Here is a 20,590-nt window from a genome sequence, read left to right as displayed (position 1 = left end):
TGGCGGAGCGGGGCTCGAGGTCGGCGGGGTTCCGGGGCCGCGGTAAACCTCGTCTTTGTTCCCTCCCGCAGAGCACTACAAGCACCACTGGTTCCCCCTGGTGCCCTCCAAGGGCTCTGGATACCGGTGCATTAGGATCAACCATAAGATGGACCCCCTGATAGGAAAGGCAGCGGGGATGATTGGACTGAGCCACGAGAGACTCTTCCAGCTCTTACCCAGCGAATTAACTCTTTGGGTCGACCCTTTTGAAGTGTCCTATCGTATAGGGGAAGATGGGTCTATCTGTGTCCTTTATGAAAGCCCCCAGCCTGGTGGGAAGACGACCAAACAGCTGGAGAGTAGGACCAGCTGTAAGGAGGAGTGGAGAATTGGCAGATCCAGCCCTTCCAAGAATTACAACATGATGACAGTTTCTAGTTAAAAACTGCTATTCCTTGTACAACGGTGTATGTAACCCAGTCTCATGGTAAACGTAGGTGTAACTGAGATTTCTGTTTTTTAATTATTTCTTTCACCCTATAGTCATTACAGTTGTTGTAGTACTGCCAAGTTCTTTGTGGCCAAGGGCTAATGTATAAAGCAGTTCTTTACGCTGCATGTAACTTTCAGGATTGTATACTGTAAATGTACTGTACAGTCAGTTGCTTGTTTTACCACATCTATATTTGCAAAGAATTTTTGGCTATTTGTAATAAAAAGCAATACTGTAGCATTCCTCATGGTGGATTTTAGTCAAGATTAACACTTGCTATCACATTCCTCAATTTGCAAAGCAATAACACGAAGAGGGGTGGGAAACTGATCTAACAAGCTGCACATAAATCTTTCCAGGGACTTGCCTGCACAGACTTCTCTCAGGGTCATTCAAGTTTGGCTGCAAGGCACAAATCACAAAAATAACTCTTTATTTTTTCCTTTTTCAAAGCATGCATTTGAGGGCTGGATTCCACCATGCCCCAACATTTTGACAAAAGGAATTGGGGAATTAGTTTGTCTTGTTACTTCTAGTTATTGGAGTAGAACAATAAAGACTTGCTCAAACTGCTTTTGACTTGGTTTTGGTTTTTTTTGTTTTTCCCCTCAGGCTTTTTACATTGCTCTCAGAGCTTACTCTAGCTAGTTCTAAACATCACAGACAGCTTCAAAGAAAGGCGTCTCTCCAAACGTTCATCTTTATTTCAGATCACCACAAAATGCTTAGTTTCAGTAAAGCTTGCTGGCTGTGTGTCTTGAGTAGGGCTGTGTGGTTTTTTTCAGTGTGTGCTGTATGAAACTGAATGGCAGCAAAAGTACTCTTGTAATGATTGCAAAATGTGAAAAATGTTTGCATTTATTGGGAAAAATGGAGTTTACGTTCAAAACTTCAACTTAAAATCGGCTAGGAGGCTAGACTGAAACACCAATCATCAATACTGTGTAATTACCTCGACATTTTTGGAAGGTAAAAACCTGCCATCTCAGTTCTGTCTTATTTTGTTAGCGTCTCTAATACCAGTTGGGTACAAGTTTAGTGAAAGTATCAAATACAGTGGATTTGATGTAATAACAAAACTTTGCATTGCTGGTTTATGTGGAGACTCAGTATTGATACTCTAGTAAAGGATTCAATTTACAGATACTGATTCCTATTCTAAGAAGCAGTGGTTTGTAATCTAGCTGTGGAAGACTGCATAGTGTCTAGCACTGCTGGTTTTTTGGTAGCCTGGTGTTTGAGCGCAGTTGAATACTTGATGAAAGAGGGCTTTGTCTAGTGTTAGTATGTCAGCCAAAAAAAAAAAAAATCTTGCACTATGTCAACAACATGGTAAAGCATACAGCGAAGGAGGGGGCAAGTCTGGGCAAACTGGAAGGGGTAGAACTCCAGCTCGCATAAAGAGGTTTTTTTCTTTGCATTAGAAAAAGCTGTGGCTTACTGCTTGCTGTTTGCCTTGCTATCTTGGAGGCAGGCTTGTCTAGCAGTATTTGTTTAATCTGAATAAAATACATAATGCAATTTTCTTAGTAATTAAAACTTTTTTAAAAATTGACTGTGTGTTTCTAGTCCATCGGTCTAATAAATAAGTTTCTGGGTTACTTTAACAAATGGGTGTTAAAGGTCTTGTGGCAAATTGCCTTTTTTATTATACAAGACTGAAAATCGGTTCTCACGACGTGGTTTTATTCTCTTGGGGAGGTAGTAATGCTTTTTTTTTTTTGCTGATAGAACTACCTGCACTGAATATTTATTTCCTTAGGACCTCTAAGGGACATGTTTGTCAGTAATTGAACAGAGTAACTAAATCTGCTAAGGATGAGATGCCCTGTTTGATTAAATCTCATTTGAAAGATAACTGGCCTTGCCTCGCATTATATTAATAGCCTATCTGAAAAGATGATGTATGAAGTTTTTATCTTAACAGGGGATTTTTACATAGTGGTAAATGCTTAAAGTGGAATTAAAGATGACTTGGGACATAGGGTATGGTTTCCAGCTGCTGGGTGTGGTTTGACATCCAGTGGGGTACAGCAGGTTTTCCAGATGTTCTTTCCTTGCCTGGTGTTTCTCTGTTTAAGAGTAGAGAAGAGCTTGTGTTAATCCCAACCATGGTGAATTCTGTTGTTTCTTATTTATTAATCCTACCCTATTCAATGGGATATTTCATATGTTATATAATGTCAAGTCTAAAGTATCCTGTGCTCTTTGTGAGTTTGATATTCATTATTGAACAGGATATTTTTGTTAGTGCAATTTAAGTACTTAAGCTACAGGCATAGAGTTCAAATGACTCTAGACAAGCAGGTGGAGGAGACTGGGGAGCTTGAAGCAAATAAAATACTTGAGTTGCAAGTAAATACACTGTAGTATTTGTGGCATCTAGAACTACATTCCATTCCTTTAAAAAAATGTCAGACCTACTAACAGCACAAAGGCTGTTCTGAGAGAATAGAGCTCTAGTAAGCCAGGGAGGCTGTTATTTGGGGGAGGTAAATAAAATTAACTTTGTATTTTCCCTAAAAAGTTGTAAGTTTTGCATTCTGCTATTGCAACAAACAAACCAAAATCTTAACATATTTAAAATTATGTACTTAATCATACAAGACTGACTGCATCTGATCAGTCATGATTTAGAACATAATGGTTTGGATTTTATAGGAAGAATTGTGTTCTAGCCTCCTTGAACCAGTAAAAATATATGGAGGAAGGGTGTATTTGTTCTTATGCCTGTTTGTATGAGGATGGTTAACTGTTGGATAAATAAATCTGAAGGAAGAAACATTTATAGAGGACAAAATCATAAATTTGCCTATTTCTCCAAAACATTGCCTTGCCATGAAGAGGATTAGATAACATTTGTGTTTCTGAGTTGTAAAATCCAACTGAGACAGAAGGTCCTGTTAGTTTATATAGCCTGACCACTTACATACTGCGATTCCTATATATCACACCCCTGACTCATTATTTGCACCTAAGAATACAGAGGTGTATAGTTTTGATCTGAAAACCCCAAGAAAGAAGGGATTCTATTACCTTTAGTGTTAGGTAAGTTCAAATGTGAAATTTAGTATGTTCTTTTTAAGTATAATTTCTAAACATCGGTGTCCTTATTTATTTATCCTCAAGATGAAAGAGCCTTTCAGTAAGGCCTGTTGTATGCACTTCATACTGCAATCAAATTAAGTCCGTTTTTTATTTAAAGGATTAAAAAGATTAAGCTTTTAAGTTTGAGTATAAATCGTTTTCTTTTAACTGGGATTTACATACATGCTTTTGCAAACACTCATTCCATTTTTTAATATGTGCATGAGAGTGTGTTCTCAGGAAATGAGTGCGGTGAACCAACTGATCCGGATCACACCGTTCCCACTGTTATTGGCAGTTCCACTGGCACTGATGGTACAGTGATTTTCGCTTCACTGAGAACAATGTAAAATTACTTCAGATCTAGTGCTGACATAATAGCTAAATATTAGGTCTTTCACTTAACTCGCTTTTAATTCGAGTAGTGCTTTTATTTTGTCTAGAATGCCACCTGTTTTAGGTGAAGTGCCTTATAAAAGCTAGTGTTACTGCAATTGCTCACAAAGGACAAACCCCAGGTTTGTTTAACAGGATAGCTTTTCTATAAAACCATGTTGATTGGCATTAATTATAGTGTTTTCCTTTTAATTACACTTCTTACTATGAAGTGAATTAATACTTCATTAATTAACCTCCTTTCTACTTTTAATCCATGATTAAAAGTGTTCTAACTCTCTTGCAATTATTAGTTGTTATTTCTTTATATTGGGATATCTCCTCTGGAGAAATTTTCTAGTTATTGCCACGTGCATCGGAGACATGTGTGGGAGACCTGCTGATATCCTAAGGCAGTTCTCCTGGGCATTTTTCTAGACCTTGTGGTTATGTTTTTCCTTATGAAATCATAAAAGTTACTATCTCCCAAGGTCCCTTCCACCCCTTGCCATTTTGTGACCTGTTTAGTCATAAGTATATTGGAAGTCTTTCATTATCCTCATGTAGCACAAAATTATCTGCATTATCAAATACAGGTAGACGATATTTATTGAATGCTTACAGCTTTTTGCCTCACTAGTGATTTTTCCATCTTCATCTTTTCAGTACTAGAATTCATTTATGTGCTGATGTATCTTAAAAGGTCATTGCCTTTGCATAGCTGTTTTTCTTAGCTATTTTAACCATGGTTCTTCCTTTCACATTTTTAGCTTCTTTCAGGTGTGTGTGTTGTTTTGTGGGTTTTTTTTTGGTGGTGTTTTTTTGTTTGGTTGTTTTTTTTTAATTCACAATAGTCAACGTATGTTGGCTTTTTCCTGTTTCACTCCCCCACCCCTCCCCCTTTCCCCCTTACTGGTATGGTAAGGGGTGTGACTCAGAACTTTGATCTCATCTTAATTTCTGCCTTACGTTGAATCACTGTAGCATCGCTACAGTCATCAGTTTGGCTTTGTGCAATTCCTCCAGGGTGATGCATGTTGCCGTGGCAGGTTGCAAAGACTTGTATTGTTGGGTTAATAGAAGGAAACATTCTGGTTCTTGATTAGTAAGGTTGATACTTTTTACTGTCACCGTGTTTACTTTTCATAAATTATTTTTTTTTTGTGCCAGAATTACTCTTGATAATTTTTATGCTGTAATAGGCCCATGTATTTTTATTGTTTTCTTGCTGGGGTCTGAATTTATTCCAGTAATAACAAGTGGTATTTTGCTCTCCATTATAAGGCTATGTAAAATTTTCATTGAGAAGTAAACTGCTGATTTGTAATTTGGGTAACTTCTTGGGGGTGCGGTACATTTTAATTGAAATAGAATTTGCCTGAAAGAATCTTCTATCTGCTTGGGAGAGTTGGTTTGCACTGTGAGATTCAGCTGCCCCTCATTTGCAATCAGTATTACTAAAGGATCTCTTAAGTGTCAGATATCAATGAGAATGCAAATTAAATTGTGATTTGTGACAAACTTGGTTTTATCATTATTTTAAACTATTAGCCCCCAGATAATTGATGGTAATATTTGTGTAGCCTTGTTAGCAGAAGCAGCTATATAGTATCAGTTATTCTCCCCAGTGGTTCTTAAAAATGCAAAGAAACGAAGGCTGTAAAAGATTATATACGTCTGTTCAGTTAAATGGGAAATCAGTCTTGAGTCACCGAAAGACAAAGTTGATCTCTCTTGATAAAATAATTCTGTTGTGCTTTAGTAGGAAGAAGAAAAACTATGTTGCAAACTGGTTTTATAATGTTTCAAGCAAACCTCTTGTGCTAAATAAATACCCAGTTTAGAAAAATAAGCTTGTGATCCTAGAGATATGGCAAGTGTGACATTTAATCTTTGAAATGGAACACATTTTTAAAAGAAAAATGCATGTGTAAAAGTATAAATGCAGCCTTTATAGATGCTGTGATGCAGCAACTTTGAATATGAACTTTCTAGAGCGTTAACTCTTATAAACTTTATTTGTAGTTCAGTAGTAGCAAGGACAATCAACTTCATAAAGCAATTTTTACTATAGTTTTCTCATGACTGCAGAATGATGTTTGGGATGATGCAGTGTAGAGCCCAGCCATGCAAACTGATGTTAAATTGATCAGTTTACACAGCTGACATTAGTGGCTTTGGCCTCAGATGACCTATATTACTTCTGTGTATCATTCCCAGGATTGTGTGCTACGTGAATGAAGAATGAACAAACACACAAGAAAACTAGAAAATACTTCGTAAACTGCCTGAATACTGAGCCCTGGTTGTTCCAGTAGTTCTAGATAGAAGTCATTGTATCATCAAACTACTAAATTTCATGTTACGCTGAGTACCAACATGGAACTCCATTTCTTCCACTGGGGCTCTGAGGAGGAAAGGAACTTGCCTGTTATTTGTAAGTACTTATGAATATTCACAGTTACTTAGAAGTTACCTTGTTTGCAAGACCTAAGCTTTATTTTGCATGCTGCATATAGGTGAGTAAAATACTAATGAGTATTCCTAGTGTACAATATCTTTATATGTGATTCTATTTTAATAACCGTACATATGTATGGTATGAATATGCAATTGCAGCTTTGCACTAGTCCCCTCCATACTCTTTATGCAGCATCATTAGCATCAAAACAGGGTTATGTGAATGTTTCTGTTGCAAATGTGCAACCTGAGGGTTAGGTTTGTGTAAAGGCACATGTAGGAGTGATGGAAAAGAATATAAACTATAGTGGTTTATGCTTTTATATGTTCTTGGAATGGGTTACAACAAAAGCTGACCCCCTTAGACTTGCTTTCTCCTTACTCTGTGAATTTGGATTAGCATGTGTTGTTAGGAAGACTGTATTTCTAAGATTGCAGAAGTATAAATGAAAACAGAATTCTTCTAATGTGTATGATGAGATAACGTTTTATATAGTGCTCAAAATAATGTGTTACTCATACAAATACTTTCTTCCAGGAAGTATGTTGGGGTTTTTTTTTCTGGATATACCAGAGGTCATCAAATGCATGTCTCGCTTGACTGCATGTTCAAGGTTGATACAGGGTTTTTGTCAAAGTGCTTTTCCTCTGGGGGAGGAAAACTGTTACCCATAAGGGTATCCAGCAGGACCATGAGGAGGTAGGACCTCTGCAGTTCAGCCCAGTTAATAACTATGATCCCGTCTTAAGAGAGTCATAGTTACTCCCACCTCTTGAGGGAGTAGGGAAGTTAGAAGTTACTTCCTTTCCTCTGGGGGAGGAAAAAGGTGTACAAATGTGTTGGCAGAGGGTTGTCTTGTTCTCTCTCTTTTTGCCCCGCAGCATGATGGGCTGATACTGAAAAAGAAGGCATTGAATATTTTGATGCGGATTGTGAGCTATTTTTTCAAGTGGTTGAAGTATGCATGCTAAAACATCAGTCAAGAGTAATTAAATATGTACTTGAATTTAGTATCAGTGATGAACATTTAATGTGGAATTGGGTATTTTGATGGATGGAGGTTTTGCTGAACAAAATTAATTCAGAATCATGAACTGCAGTATTTATGGAACACTTGATTTTATCATTAGTCTTTTCACTAAATTATGTTTAATGTTTCTGACAGTCTTTGTGGTTTTTTTCAATGACTCAGTGCTACATTTTAAGTAAGAGAAAGTTGTTGCTTCTACAGAAATCAGTAGAATTAATCCCATGTTTAACATGAAAAGCCTTTTAGCTCAGGCCTAGATGAACATTTCAAGCACTTGTGCTGTTTAACTGAGTCCTCTGTATTAGCTTCATGGAGCTCATTTTTGTTTCTGAAGTATCAAATGAAGATTTAATTGTAGCTGAAACCTTAGCTCTTCCATTGCTTCACCAGAAAAGAAAATAATTTGTTTGTCTGTGGTGAGTGTCACAATTGTATGTGTGTGCCATATGCCTTGATGGTATATTCAGGGAAAGCTGTGTGTGTTTTCTAAAATAAACAGATACTTGTCTGCCCCCCCAAGTCTTTAACATTGATTCTTTCCTAAATGTGTTCTAAAATACTGAACATTAAACATTCCATGGAATGAAAACTGAAATAAGAAGTCTGGGAGCAAAAGTTTGCCTAAGTTAAAGGGCACCTTTTTAGCTGTTATCCAGAGTAGGCTGTGTATCTCCATTTATGTGACTAGAAATCAGAAGGAAAGACATAAAGACAACTTCTTGCCCTCTCCTCCTCCCTTCTTACCCTTTAGTGGCTTTTCTGTCCTTTGAATAATCTTTTTCATTAAATTGCTAAACATGTGCATCGACGTGAAATGATATTAATGCTTGTTTATTCGCAGATACCATGTCTTGACAACAAACATAAGAATTGGAATAGTAACCAGCACGGGATTGAAAAGGGAAGATTAATCCAGAGCTCTTATAAGATATTTCTTTCCATCCTTATTACAGCTCTCTTGTTTTTGTACCAGCTTGGGAGAGTGTAACGCTATACTGCAATGTACCTTTTGTATTCTGTTCTTAGCGGCAATAGTATTCTAAATGACCTGGAAGTTACTTTTGCAAAGAGGGCTATCTGTCCCAGTATCACTTCACAAGGGTCCGTAGTTGAGAATGTTGAGATTTGGTTATCAGCTTTGTTAACTAAGTGTGGGGGACAAACAATTATGCTTTTGAAAAAAGTTACCTGTAACATATTCAGCATATCAGACAGGATCCTAAAAAGCCATATATGCTTTTTCTCTACACCTTCTGCTAATATGTTTTAGAATATTTGCATTTTTACAGCAGTTGTTTCCTTTGGTGATTACTTCAATATTTCCAAAGATTGGATTTTTTGGGGTAGCAGTGCTGGGTTATTGTTCTTCTAGAAACATACCTCCCAGTGTGGTTCGTTGCCTATCAGCTAATTATTTAACATGTTGCTGTGATGAACTGCATATAATTTCTACTGCTTCAGATACCTAACTAAACAAATTAAAGCTGGAGTTCTATTTTCAGCAACAGTGTCTGAGCTTTATGCCTACCCACAGCTAGTTTTATTCTTACTTAAAACTGCCAATGCGTTAGTAGCTCTGAAATACATCCTTTGGTCTTTTTCCCAGTAAGTCTTTTTTCATTTATAATGCAGTTGTCTCCTGTTTCATGCTTAGTTTCCCATTTTTAACCTTTTTTCCACAAGCATATGCTGAAGTCTTTAATTGGCATTTGTTTATCTTTTTATCAGATATTCATTGAGTTTCTCTTATCTTTCCCTCTATGCCCCCCAAGCCTGTAAGTTCTGTTTTCATGTCTGAATTCATATGGCTGTAATGAACCCGTTCTCTGGGTTTTCCTGTATTCTTCTTTTCTCTGTGTTTCACATCAGTGAGAGCTCTTACCTTGTCCCACCAACATTTTTCAGTAAATGTTGAATGTTTTCCCTGTTTCAGAGGAATGGGAGGCCTGTCACCTAAAGAGATGGTGTTCGTTATATAGAGCATGTGAAGGGTTATCATTTACAGCTGTAATCCTGTGTTCTGACAAACATTTCATTGTGCTGCAGAAAAATGGAGGAACTGAAAAACTTGTATGCAAAATCTAAAGGTAGTTGCCCCTTTTATATGACGACAAAGCTGAGCTTTTCAATGATTAACAGTCTTGGGGGAAGTGGCTTTTTTCTACCTTTATGCTTTATTTATGGAGCTATTGTTTGCATCTTTGTTTATACTTTTTGAAAGAGGGGCTATTTAATATTTTTATGTAATCCAATTGGTGGATTTTATGTAATTCAGTCTCCATACAAAAACAAATAAAGCAGTAGGTCAATGTTCTTTCTCTCTCATATTCTGTAAACTCCCCATTCAAATAAAAGGGTTCCTGTGTAATTGTTTTCATTTAAATGACTTATCAGTAACATTTCTTTTACTTCAGACATCATGTTTGGAATGATTGCTTTAGGAGATTGGTGGCAGAAGAACGATTACTTTTGGTAAAAGTAAATTTTTGTTAAAGGTAGGCATTTGTTAAAACCAAAGCTTCTAGCTCTTAATTTCTGCTAGAGTTAAAATATCTGCAAAATTATCAAGTGGGTGTTTTAAATTGGCAGTAATAGGAAGGAGTGGGCCTGAAAATTTGATAGCAAGAAAGGATGATTAACTTCGTTGTGCATCGTAGTCTAAAAGAACAGTATGATGCTTGTGAAAGTTTGCTTTATTCCTGGTATGTACGTGGACATGCCTATCTTTCAAAGGTATGTGAGTATCCTCAACATCTTGTAAAGCTTATCTATGTACACAGATAACAAAAAATAACAAAGCTACACCATACTGTCCTTCTAGAATATGATATAGCAAGAATACTCCAGCAGAAAGCATCACTTCCAAAATCTACTGTTAGTAAGAGAAAATTCCTGAGAGATCAATCTATATATGTCGGGTGTTTTGTTTTCAGTTAGCTCTTTGCTCTGTCGTTGTGTTCCAATGATCTCTTATTTCTGTAAAGTGACGATGTATAAGCAGGACTACTTGGCATTCAGCTGAAACATGCTGGTGTCGATCTTGCGAAGTATCCCCTGCAGAAAGAGCCCAGTGCAGTAAAATGATGCTTGTAGGCAGATGGGGGGGAGAAGTGGGGGAGATAGAGGTGATGGGAAATAAGTGACCAGGAATTCAGACACTTCTCAAAACTCAGAAGGGCCCTTGAGAAATGTTCGTGAACTGGAAGGAATACATTTGGGGGGGGGCTAAAAACTTAGGAATGTAAGATCCGTATGTTTGTCCTTTTACTTTGCATGATCACAGAGTGATCCTTATATAAGGATCTTCTAATAAATCATTTTTACACCTCTCAGGGATTCTGAGTTGTCCAAGAAGGTGAATATGTGGGTAGCTCATAGCTATACAGAGTACAGATAAGTACTGGTTAGGCTGTTTTCCTTTTTTGAATAATTGCTGTGAACAACTTCTGGTGAGTCAGATTTTGGTGGGTAATACAGGTTATTCCTGAAACGGCATTTTTCCCTTTGAATGAATGTGAATCTAGTCTCCTGTAAAGCATCTTTACACAATGGTGTTTAATAGTGTCGTGCCCTTGATAAAGAATGTTGTCATATCATTTTTACATCATAATAATTTATATGCTAGGACTAATCTCTGAAATACAATTTGCATGCAAAAATAACAGTTCAGGCTTATGGCCTTTGATATTCTGCATCTTTCTTGTTTTATTTGCATCTGTTTTCCTTTCTTCCACTTTTAAAGTGCGTCTTGATAGCTGCCATCTGTATGCTCATTCCTGTTTTAAGTTTCTCCTTTTTGTTTGTTTCCGTTGACTTTTAACCTCTTTCTGTGCATCTGTCTTCATCCCTGTCACCCCATTCCTGTCTCCCATCTGAGCATAGACACTGGAATAGAGTGGCCTGACTTTCAGAAGTGAATGCAGAGCCTTCTGATTTGAATGGGAATGGGAACCAATCAGCCCTTTGAAAATGAATGAGATTGGTCTCGTCTAAAGGAAGTACGGAATTGTGAAGCCAAGGTAATTTAAGTAACCAGAGTGACCCACGTTCTTTAAAATACTTCCTGCAATCGAGATAATGGAATAATGACAGAGTCGTTATAGCTGTAACTTTGGGAAAACCAAATTATGTTAACTTTAGACCAGTATCCTGAGGGAAGGTGAGGCTAAGAGACCACACAGGTGTGAGAAACTATGGACTAGGGTATTGTTTATTAAGATTTATGTTAAGCTCAATTATTAAGATCTATGTTAAGCTCAATTATTAAAGATTTATGTTAAGCTCAAGGTAAAGGTTAGGCAACAAAAGATATGAAATTGCTTACACAAACTAAACCGGATACCGTTTGTGCAAGATAACCACCAGATGTCCAAGAACCGACAGAAACAGGACAGACAACCCCATATAAGGACATATGAGTGAGGGGTCAACTATGGGACAAAGGAGGAAGACTTCTTACTTCAGCCTCAACGACCACCAAGAGGCAGAAAACGACCCCCTAACAACAACTGAGGCATGCGCAGAGTGCCTCCACTACTTCATTGAACATGGAAGTAAAGATGTATAAAAAGAGACTGTTTGAACTGCTCAGCACGGCAGTTGGCGGAGCGCAGACTCCCCTGCCGTCCAGCGCTGTATTTGCTCATATTCTACTTGCTATAATTAATAAAATTTTAATTGGATTATGATCCGTTGTGGTCGCAATTTATAACACAGGGATATGAAAAATACTTATGCATAGGATCCCCTGGCCTTGGCAAGTAAGGAAACCTGTGTGTGAGACACATAACAGCAGTAAAGGTAATGACCAGTTGTTTGGAAAGGTAGAAGAGGGACAGTCTGCAGGAGGGAAGAGACACAATGGATTCGGTTGTAGTTACACTCATGCCTGACCTCGTACTGTGTGTTGGTGGCTTAGCTCCCTGACTTGACCTTGGACTGCCTCATCACTACGGACAGCCTGGCATCCCTGGTCACTGTCACCAGACCTGCTCTGCTCCTCTTGCTCAGGTACCGTAGGACTGCACCCCCTAATGCTGTGCCTTGCTGGGGTGCCTTGCTGTCGCCCCAGCTCCCAGCTAGCCTTCCCTTGCAGGGCAGCTGCTCTCCCTTGCTCCCCAACTGCTGCAGCGCAGCCTGGGGCAGGGGCAAGGACCTGCGCTGATTTGCAGCTCCCCAGCCAGCAGCAGAGGTCCAGATGTGGCTTCTTGCAGCTGCACCTCATCAACCTTATCCACCAGATCCAAGGCCGCTCCACTGTGCTGTATCAGAGCTGCACCTAAACTTCAGGAGGGCTGGGGAGTGCTTGCAGAGGAGGATTACAGAGACAGATGGGTGGAGGCCGGGCAGAGCTATTGCAGCCCGTCGATGCTTTCGGGGCCCTGAGCGTGGTTTATCTGTGAAGGGCAGATGAGGAGGGGGGAACACTTTAAGAATATATGTAACTATCTGGTGTTTTTTTGTTGTTATTCCTGGTTTTTAAATTAATGTTGTAAGAACACTGCAACTGCAAAGGCCGTCACTCAGAAATTAGTTCATGTCAACAATAATATTTACATGCGTTCGTTAGCAGAAGTTTAGATTTTAATCTCATTGAGACTAAAAAGACAACGAAAGATACATCTTTAACTTCAGGGTGACCTGTTATACCATACTGTCTCCCACTAAATTCTCTATGATTGTTTCAATGCTAACGCTTCTTAATAAAAAGTTTAATGAGATAAACCAGCATATTTTTCAATAATCTTCTTTCAGAAGTTTTTTAAATTAACTTTTTAAACAACAACAAAAAAAAAACCCCAGCAAAAATCTACATCAAACACTTCTGTTTGAAACCAAATAATCCTGTGGAATAGCTGATCAGGAATGCTGAAGTTTCAGTAAAATTACAACAAACTTGGAACTAAATAATGGGAAGTTTTTGAGCAATCTCCTTGGACATGTTTGTCTATATTAACTAACAGGAGACAGAAAGTAAATTTGGAGTTTCTCCTTTTAATTAATTACCTAGGATCTCCAGTCATCTGAGGAGTGTGTGCAAATGCTATATAGTGCAACAGCAAAAAAAACCCCAAAACCCAATCCTGTAGATTTTACTGTATGAGGTATGGGAGATGTAAGTGGAAAGAGAGGGGGTAAAAAAAGCAAGTATTAAACTATGCATAGTCACCTGGTAGTATCTCCTCAAACCAGCAGATGAGGCTGTTGCCCATTACATCTAGTGTGCAACACTGTAAACCCCTGGAAACCTGTAACTGTGTGACAAAGTATTAATATTGATCAATTGAGATCCTAGAGAAGAGCACTTTAGAGTTTTTGTTTTTATCATCAGTGCCGCTTTTCAGGCGCATCCAGAAGTAAAGTAGATCAAACGATTATGTGAACAGCATTTTAACTTCCTTTTTGTAGTGTGAAGTGAGAAAATGGAAAACCAGCCCATTTTGTTTATACAAAAATATGCCTACCTTGTAATAAGTAGTTTGGTAAATTTACCGGTCTCCTTCTGTCTCTCTTGCTCTCTGCCTCATATCGATATATTTGCTTTGTAAAACATACTGCTCTTGGAGCCTCATGAACTGAATCATATTTACAAAAACCCCCAACAAATGTTTGTGTCCATTACTTTTCCTGCTTTTGTCAGATTATCTCCTCTTGCCAGATACTTATTTCTAGCTAGGGGAAAAATGTTATTTTTGGTCTGTCTGCTGTCTCTTGTGTTGGGTAGCAGGACTGCTCTCACGGATTTTACAATTATGTTTCTAGTAGCTACAAGTATATCTTTTATCACTGATCTTTAATTGTAATTAAATGTTCATGGTTTTGTAAATGTCTTTTTTTCTTTTGTACTCTTAGTATCACAGATTCATAAATAGGTTCAAAACCAGCTATCAAGTAGAACATCGAGGTATATTTTTTCAATCTATACATTCAAGCCACATGGGTTTGTACCTTCCAAGGCGACGAGCCTTATGTGAGAAGCGGCTTCTCTGCTCTTTGGGCCTGATTCTGTTCTAAGAAGAGTAGAATTTGATCTAGAATTTATGCTTGCTTAAATTTAATTCCTCAAAAAGCTTGACTTTGAGAGATCTATATATTTCAGTATATTTTACTGTCAGGAATAGTTCTTCTTTCACAAGCAACTTGGACTTTCTTTTTCCCCAGAAATCTATTGAAAATGTGAGATGTATACTTGTTACTCATATTTTGTTCTAAGTGAGGTACTTTATTAAAGATTTCTATTGCAATGGATATTGTTTTACACTTGGTTTTGGCAAACATTCAGTCAGGAAAATCTCATAATCACTTCTTGAATATCCACTTCATTCTACCTTAAGAGAGTTGTAGATTGTCACCTTTGAAATAACTGTTTTCAATCAATAAAGCATAGTTTAGTGCTTTATCACTGATACTCTGATAGCACAGGTAACTTCAACTCTCTTTTAATATGGGTAGATCTAGCAGTAAAGGGATGGCAGGAATCTAATAAATGGGGTTTTTTCCAGGGGAGGAAAAAAAAGGCAACAAAAAATCCCAAACAAAAAAACAACCCAAAAAACCAGTAAGGTGACAGCTCAATGAATGATACAGTTCTCGCTCCCAAAACATTTCTTTGGCAATGTGCTCTCAACTGCTTTTTCAGAGCACACCCAGACATAGCTGTTTGTTCTGTGTGTTTTCTTCTTTCCTTGAAAGGGCCCTCACACGTTCATCCTGCTAGGAGGTTCTGCAGTGCTGCTAAAAGTACGGTTTCATAATCAGTTTAATCTGGTCTGAGAATGAGCTAGGAACAAAATGGCTAATCCTGCACTCCCCACTGGTTTTGGTTGTGTTCCCATTCCTTCTTTAATGGCGGCTGGTGGACTTCTGTGGCTATGCAATGTGTCACACTGGTTTGCTGAGTCAACTAAAGAATTAAAAAAAAAAAGTGTGGGGGGGGAGAGGGCAACCCCCCCTGCCCCAAAACTCCACCTGAGAAAACCTGACCATTCATGTGATGAATAATCTGCTCTAACATGCCACATGGGTGTAAATGTGCGCAGGGCAATGAGAAGAGAACAAGATCACTGTTTTAAGATAGCACAGTATTTATTTTAGCTTCTCTGCTCGTGAAACTGCATTATGTCTGTGTTTATGTATTGGAGATGGCAGGTAATCTGAAGTTTAAAATTTGAGAAAATGCCTCTTGAAAATACAGGTTCTGTTTATTGATTTCAATTGTGATGATTCCAGTAAACTGTGTTCTTCAAGGGAGCTGGTTGGGGAGTGGAGCATTCATTTTGTGTGCTGCCATTTGAATACAGAAATCACTAAAGTTATTAGCACTACGGTCAATAAAATGTGTGTATGAATTTAAGGAACTATGTCATTTAAAGTATTTGATGGTTGTGTCAGGAAACATAAATCTGAATTTATCAGTAAGTGTACAAAAGAAACTGCTGCTCAGTCCTTATGTACCATTCCCAGATGTTGTTACACCGTTTGGTGTTTCTGGGTATAAACTAAAATGTAACGTGTAACCGATTTACGTCGATTTGTAATTTGTTTTCTGGCGATCTTGTACTCGGTGAACTAAAAGTTTTAATGGGGAATGTTTCCAGGTTTTTCCACAGAAGTGCATTGCCAAATGATGGTGGCTTAGCTGAAAATCAGATTAATATAGATGTTCTCTTCCCTATTTAAAGATGGTCACACAGGGCTTGTGTCAAAAGGAAGTTTAAGATGTGCTTTCCTTTAACCATTAACAGGTCCAAGGGCTAAATGCAAGGTTAGAATATGTTTGTGATATCAGACCATAAGGTGTTTTCCCAGAGGCAGTTACATGTTGCAAGAGGGTGTCTAATCACGAGCGAATAGTATAACATTAACAGTGAAGTATCTGCAATAAGAAGTGTTAGCCTGTCCTGAAAGCGGCAAAAATACTGATGCTGCGTGACTTCTGACCGGGCTACTGAGTCTGCTCTGGTAGTTTGCTTTCACCTCTTTATGCAAAGAGCATTTTGTTTTCCAGTTGTTGGTATGTCACTTAATACAAGGCAAGACCTAAATGCTCATTATCCCTTCATCTTTCCTTCCTTACCCACAGGATTAGAGGCTGTAAGAACAGACTTAGAGGAGGTGCTTAGATGGGGTTGGTCTTGTTCTGTTCTGTCTTAATACCCCGTCAAAGCTACTAGGATTTCACCATAGTGTTCAGCTTTAAAGACCTCCTACAGTTTCTAAGTAGATCTTCTTTTCAATATATTTTCTCTTACTGGTCACAAAAATTCACAACAGTGTTTTTTGTTTCGTTGGGTTTTTTTGTTTGTTTGTTTTGTTTTTGGTTTTGGTTTTTTTTTGCATCTGCCCCTAGTAATTAGTTGTACTTTTCTCTCAATAAATGTTCAAGACTCCTGTGCATGGAAAACAGAAATACTGTTATTATCTTGTCTGTGTAAAAAATATTTTCTGTCTTGCAGTTCTTTGGAATTATATATGCTGTACAGGCAAGTTGTTATTTATGCTGTGTCTATAACTTCATTTCCTCCATCAGACTGTACATAGCAATTAAACCCCTTAGTGGTTATAATATCTGTTTATTCACATCTGTTGATGGCTGGGTAAGTTTGTGCAAGCTCTTGTCTGTTAACAACATATATGTGGCTTTATCTTTGTTGACCTTAAGTCACCTTTCTTGCTACTTACTATTCTTGAAGCCATTGACTTGCTTAGTTTATACTTCACTGTGCTTTGAAGTATCACATATGCTTTCTAAAAAAAGCCATCAAATTACACACTCCAGTCCTAATCTTTTATTTTTCCTTTGTTGGGTCAGTGTTTCTCAGTCAGTCTGAGATGGTGAAATGGCAGTTTGGAGCATGAGATTTCCTGCATTTCTAGTATGTGTATGAAATTACATAGATAAACCATGGATTCAAGAAAAATCTATGGCATGGAGCAGTGGTATCATCTTGATAACAGGAAAATAAGCAAAGCTTTACAATTTTAATGAGGTGCGAGTTATAGAAGTATACTCCATTTTTGATGGTCTGAGTATAATAAAAATAAGACTGTCAGATAATCTTATTGAAACATACTTGCATCTTTTGAAACCTGAAAATGGTGCAGCGGTTAAAAAAAGCCAGTATTTTGTAGCACAATCTCATTGTCGTATTATCCTGGCCATTCAGTATTCTTGGACTTGCTGCCTTGAAATTGTGATTTTTAAACCTAATTTCTCCAGGCAGACGTTTCTAGGTCCCAGGATAGGATCTCTTGTGTCATGCTTAGTATTTTCATAAAGAACGAAACACCTTCTCTTTAATAGAAGCCTTTCATTTTAGGAACCTGGAGAACGAAGATGCAGCTATTACCACAAAAATCCTTCTTGTAAGCTTACAACACCTTTGCATTACTGGCACACAGTTTTATCATGAGTATCAAGTAATACTATTTTTTCCTCAGATCTGGATTAAATGAACTTTTTATAGCTATCAGAATATTAATGAGAAACACATGCCTGATACTTTTGTTTTTCCCTGCCTCAAAGTGAGTAAGTGAACTGTTTTCACCGTTTCATTCTCATTCCCTGGTAAACTTACAAGTAGTAAAAGATGTGAGAGTCCAGCATTGACAGCTCTGGGGCATGCCCGGGAAAAGGTTGTGACAAAGGTTTAGAGCTGAAGGTGGGAGGGGAATTGGGTTTGGTGGGCTTTGGCAGAGTAATGACCTGTATAGCAGGCACGACCCAGGGGAGCTGGGGTGAATAAGCTAAAGACGTGAAGTTGGTGCCATAGTTTAAATGCCATTTAAAAACAAGTGAAAACTACACACATGGGGATGATAGAAGATAGGGTGGGAAGAAATTTTATATTAGTTAGTGTATTATTGCCTGTTGTCTTCATGTAAAGAGACAGGATGGCTATTTTCTCATTTTTAGTTGCAAATCTGTTATGTGTCAGTATTTTACTAACTTATTCTTAATGTCGTATGATCTGTGATCTTGGGCCACTTTATCTTTTATTTGAGACTATCTGCACAGTTAAGTATAGGGTATCCACTGATTTAAAATTGATAGATTATTTACCTTAATTTTTTTTTTGTATCCCCAACATTGAGGAGTGTTCAAGAAACATGAATTGTGATATAAAGCATGGCCACCTGATGCAGTTACAGGACCCAGACAAACATAAATTTATTTCAGGCCTGTGGTGCTCTCCCAACTCCTTCACTTTACATCAACAAAGAAATGGTGAGGGGATTAAGTGGGAGCTGTAGAACTGAAGGTGTGATTACCCTACGTGTTCCTGATACAGTTTTAAACTAGCTTATTTACACACTAAAATACCATAGAACACCTGGCCACCTCCTGAGATCCTCAGATGGATTTTGAAGGTCACTGAGCTCTGTGCTAGCAGCCCGCAAGGTAGCTGATTAAAACCAATCTGGGCATGGCTACACGGGCTGTAATTGCACCACAAGACATAGCCATGCTGGTGGAATTCCAGTGAAGCAATACTTCAACATCATTAATGGCACAAAACCTTAAGATATTTCAGTTCAAGCACACTGTAGGTAATACTTGAAATGAGTAATATTTAAAACCTGATTAATGCAGGGAGAAGTAGTATGTTAAGAGGCTTTTGTCCCTCCGGTTTCCAAGTTTTACTGGTGTGTTTTCAGAACACCCCTGCAACGTGCCCAACGTTCTGCACTGTGGAATTGGGGAGGAAAAGGTGCAGAGGGGAAGTGACCTGCCAGAGAGGGGGACTCTGTTCAAACTTGGGTGCTCTCAGTGTGTTTACCCTTGCACTCAGAGCCTCTACTTTATTTTTTTTTTTCTGTAGATGTACGTTTTTTGGAGGTATGAAAGAACAGAAAATGAATAAACTTGCCATACTAGAATTCCTTTTAAAGTCGAGACAACTTAGTTCTGCCATTGCAAGACAATATATTGATATGATTTGCTCTTATATTTCTCCATGTAAGCGTAGTAAGTGTCCACATCCTATTTCACTGAAGTACAATTAATTTTTAATGCAAGAATCATAAATACCACAGTCTTACCCACAGTCTTGAGTGAAACTTCTTTATAATGTTTTTGGTAAGTCAGGATAGTGTGGTAAATTCTTTTATGTTTTACATACCCATTTGTTGTTACACAACGTAAAGAAACTTTGCAAATGCAGAAGGTGACAGAAACATACTTTAAACATCCCTCTGTCACTATTTTTGTCTTTATTAAATGGCCAAAGGAGCAGGGATTCACATTTCCTTTTTCACATAAGCGCATATAGGATAGTGTTAAATAAAAAGTTAAGCATTTATCAGTATTTTGGAAAAATGAAAGTATAAATTGTGCTTAACCTTCATTTTTTTCAATGTTCTAGTCAGATTATAAATTATTTAAGTTACAGCACCACACATTTTAAAAAAGGATCAATGATTCATTGCAGATTTAGCCAGGTTTTATTTTCAGCCTTCTACAGGCATCTTCTCTCTCCTTTAAAAATAAAAAGTCATTTTCTTTGCTTTGACTTTTTAAAAAAATGACGGTAACACAGAGCCAAATTTGGCGATGATCCAAATTATACAAATGTTCATTATATAGAGGAACACGTGCAAGTGTGAGTTGCCTTCTGCTGTATCAGTTTGGCTGCTGTTGTGTGGTGCCTTCTGAGGAAGATGGAGAAGGGGGAATTTTAGCGCTGTCCTTAGTGATGATTTTAAAATTGTAATTCAAGGATAAGTTTTGCTGCTTGTAGTCAAAACTCAATGATAAAATTGACTGGATTAAGGGATCTAGAATTTAATCCTGTATTTGTGGTAGGGAATTTAGATATTTAGATAATTTGTCTTAAGTTTTCTGCATGTTATGTGTATATTCATATACATAGGCATGTGTGTCTTGAGGCACTTCGTGAAACTATGTTGAACCGTGTTGGTAACAGTGAGGAAGAGAGCTTAATGTTTTAAGAATTTTTTAAAATAATGTTAGGTTATTTTCGTATTTACGCTTGTAACACCTCTACGTGAAAGACCCGGTGCACTGGAGCACATAAGGCTACTCGGGCACGCGCCGACTGCACCAGCCGACACTAGCGTTGCTCCTCTTTTATATAAAAGCCGTACCCTTAAAAACAGCCTTGGCGGGAAACAACCCCCCAAAGGTGTAAAACTCCACTTT

The 20,590-nt window shown here is 37.8% G+C and overlaps 1 protein-coding gene across 1 annotated transcript in view; it reads left to right on the top strand.

Annotated features, from left to right (window-relative positions):
* Nucleotides 1-148: 148 nt before the first annotated feature.
* The window catches only part of IPPK (inositol-pentakisphosphate 2-kinase), a 53,043-nt gene continuing 32,601 nt past the window's right edge, over nt 149-20,590 (top strand). Inside the window, exon 1 of the mRNA XM_035892227.1 lies at nt 149-353. Within this exon, the coding sequence (XP_035748120.1) occupies nt 149-353 (205 nt within the window). The remainder of the gene's footprint in view (nt 354-20,590) is intronic.

The sequence above is a fragment of the Egretta garzetta genome, unplaced genomic scaffold (assembly GCF_000687185.1).
Source record: "Egretta garzetta isolate BGI_Z169 unplaced genomic scaffold, ASM68718v1 scaffold553, whole genome shotgun sequence".
NCBI classification, from domain to species: domain Eukaryota; kingdom Metazoa; phylum Chordata; class Aves; order Pelecaniformes; family Ardeidae; genus Egretta; species Egretta garzetta.
The sequence above is the reverse complement of the archived record's forward strand: the minus strand, read 5'-3'. Positions and strand labels throughout refer to the sequence as shown.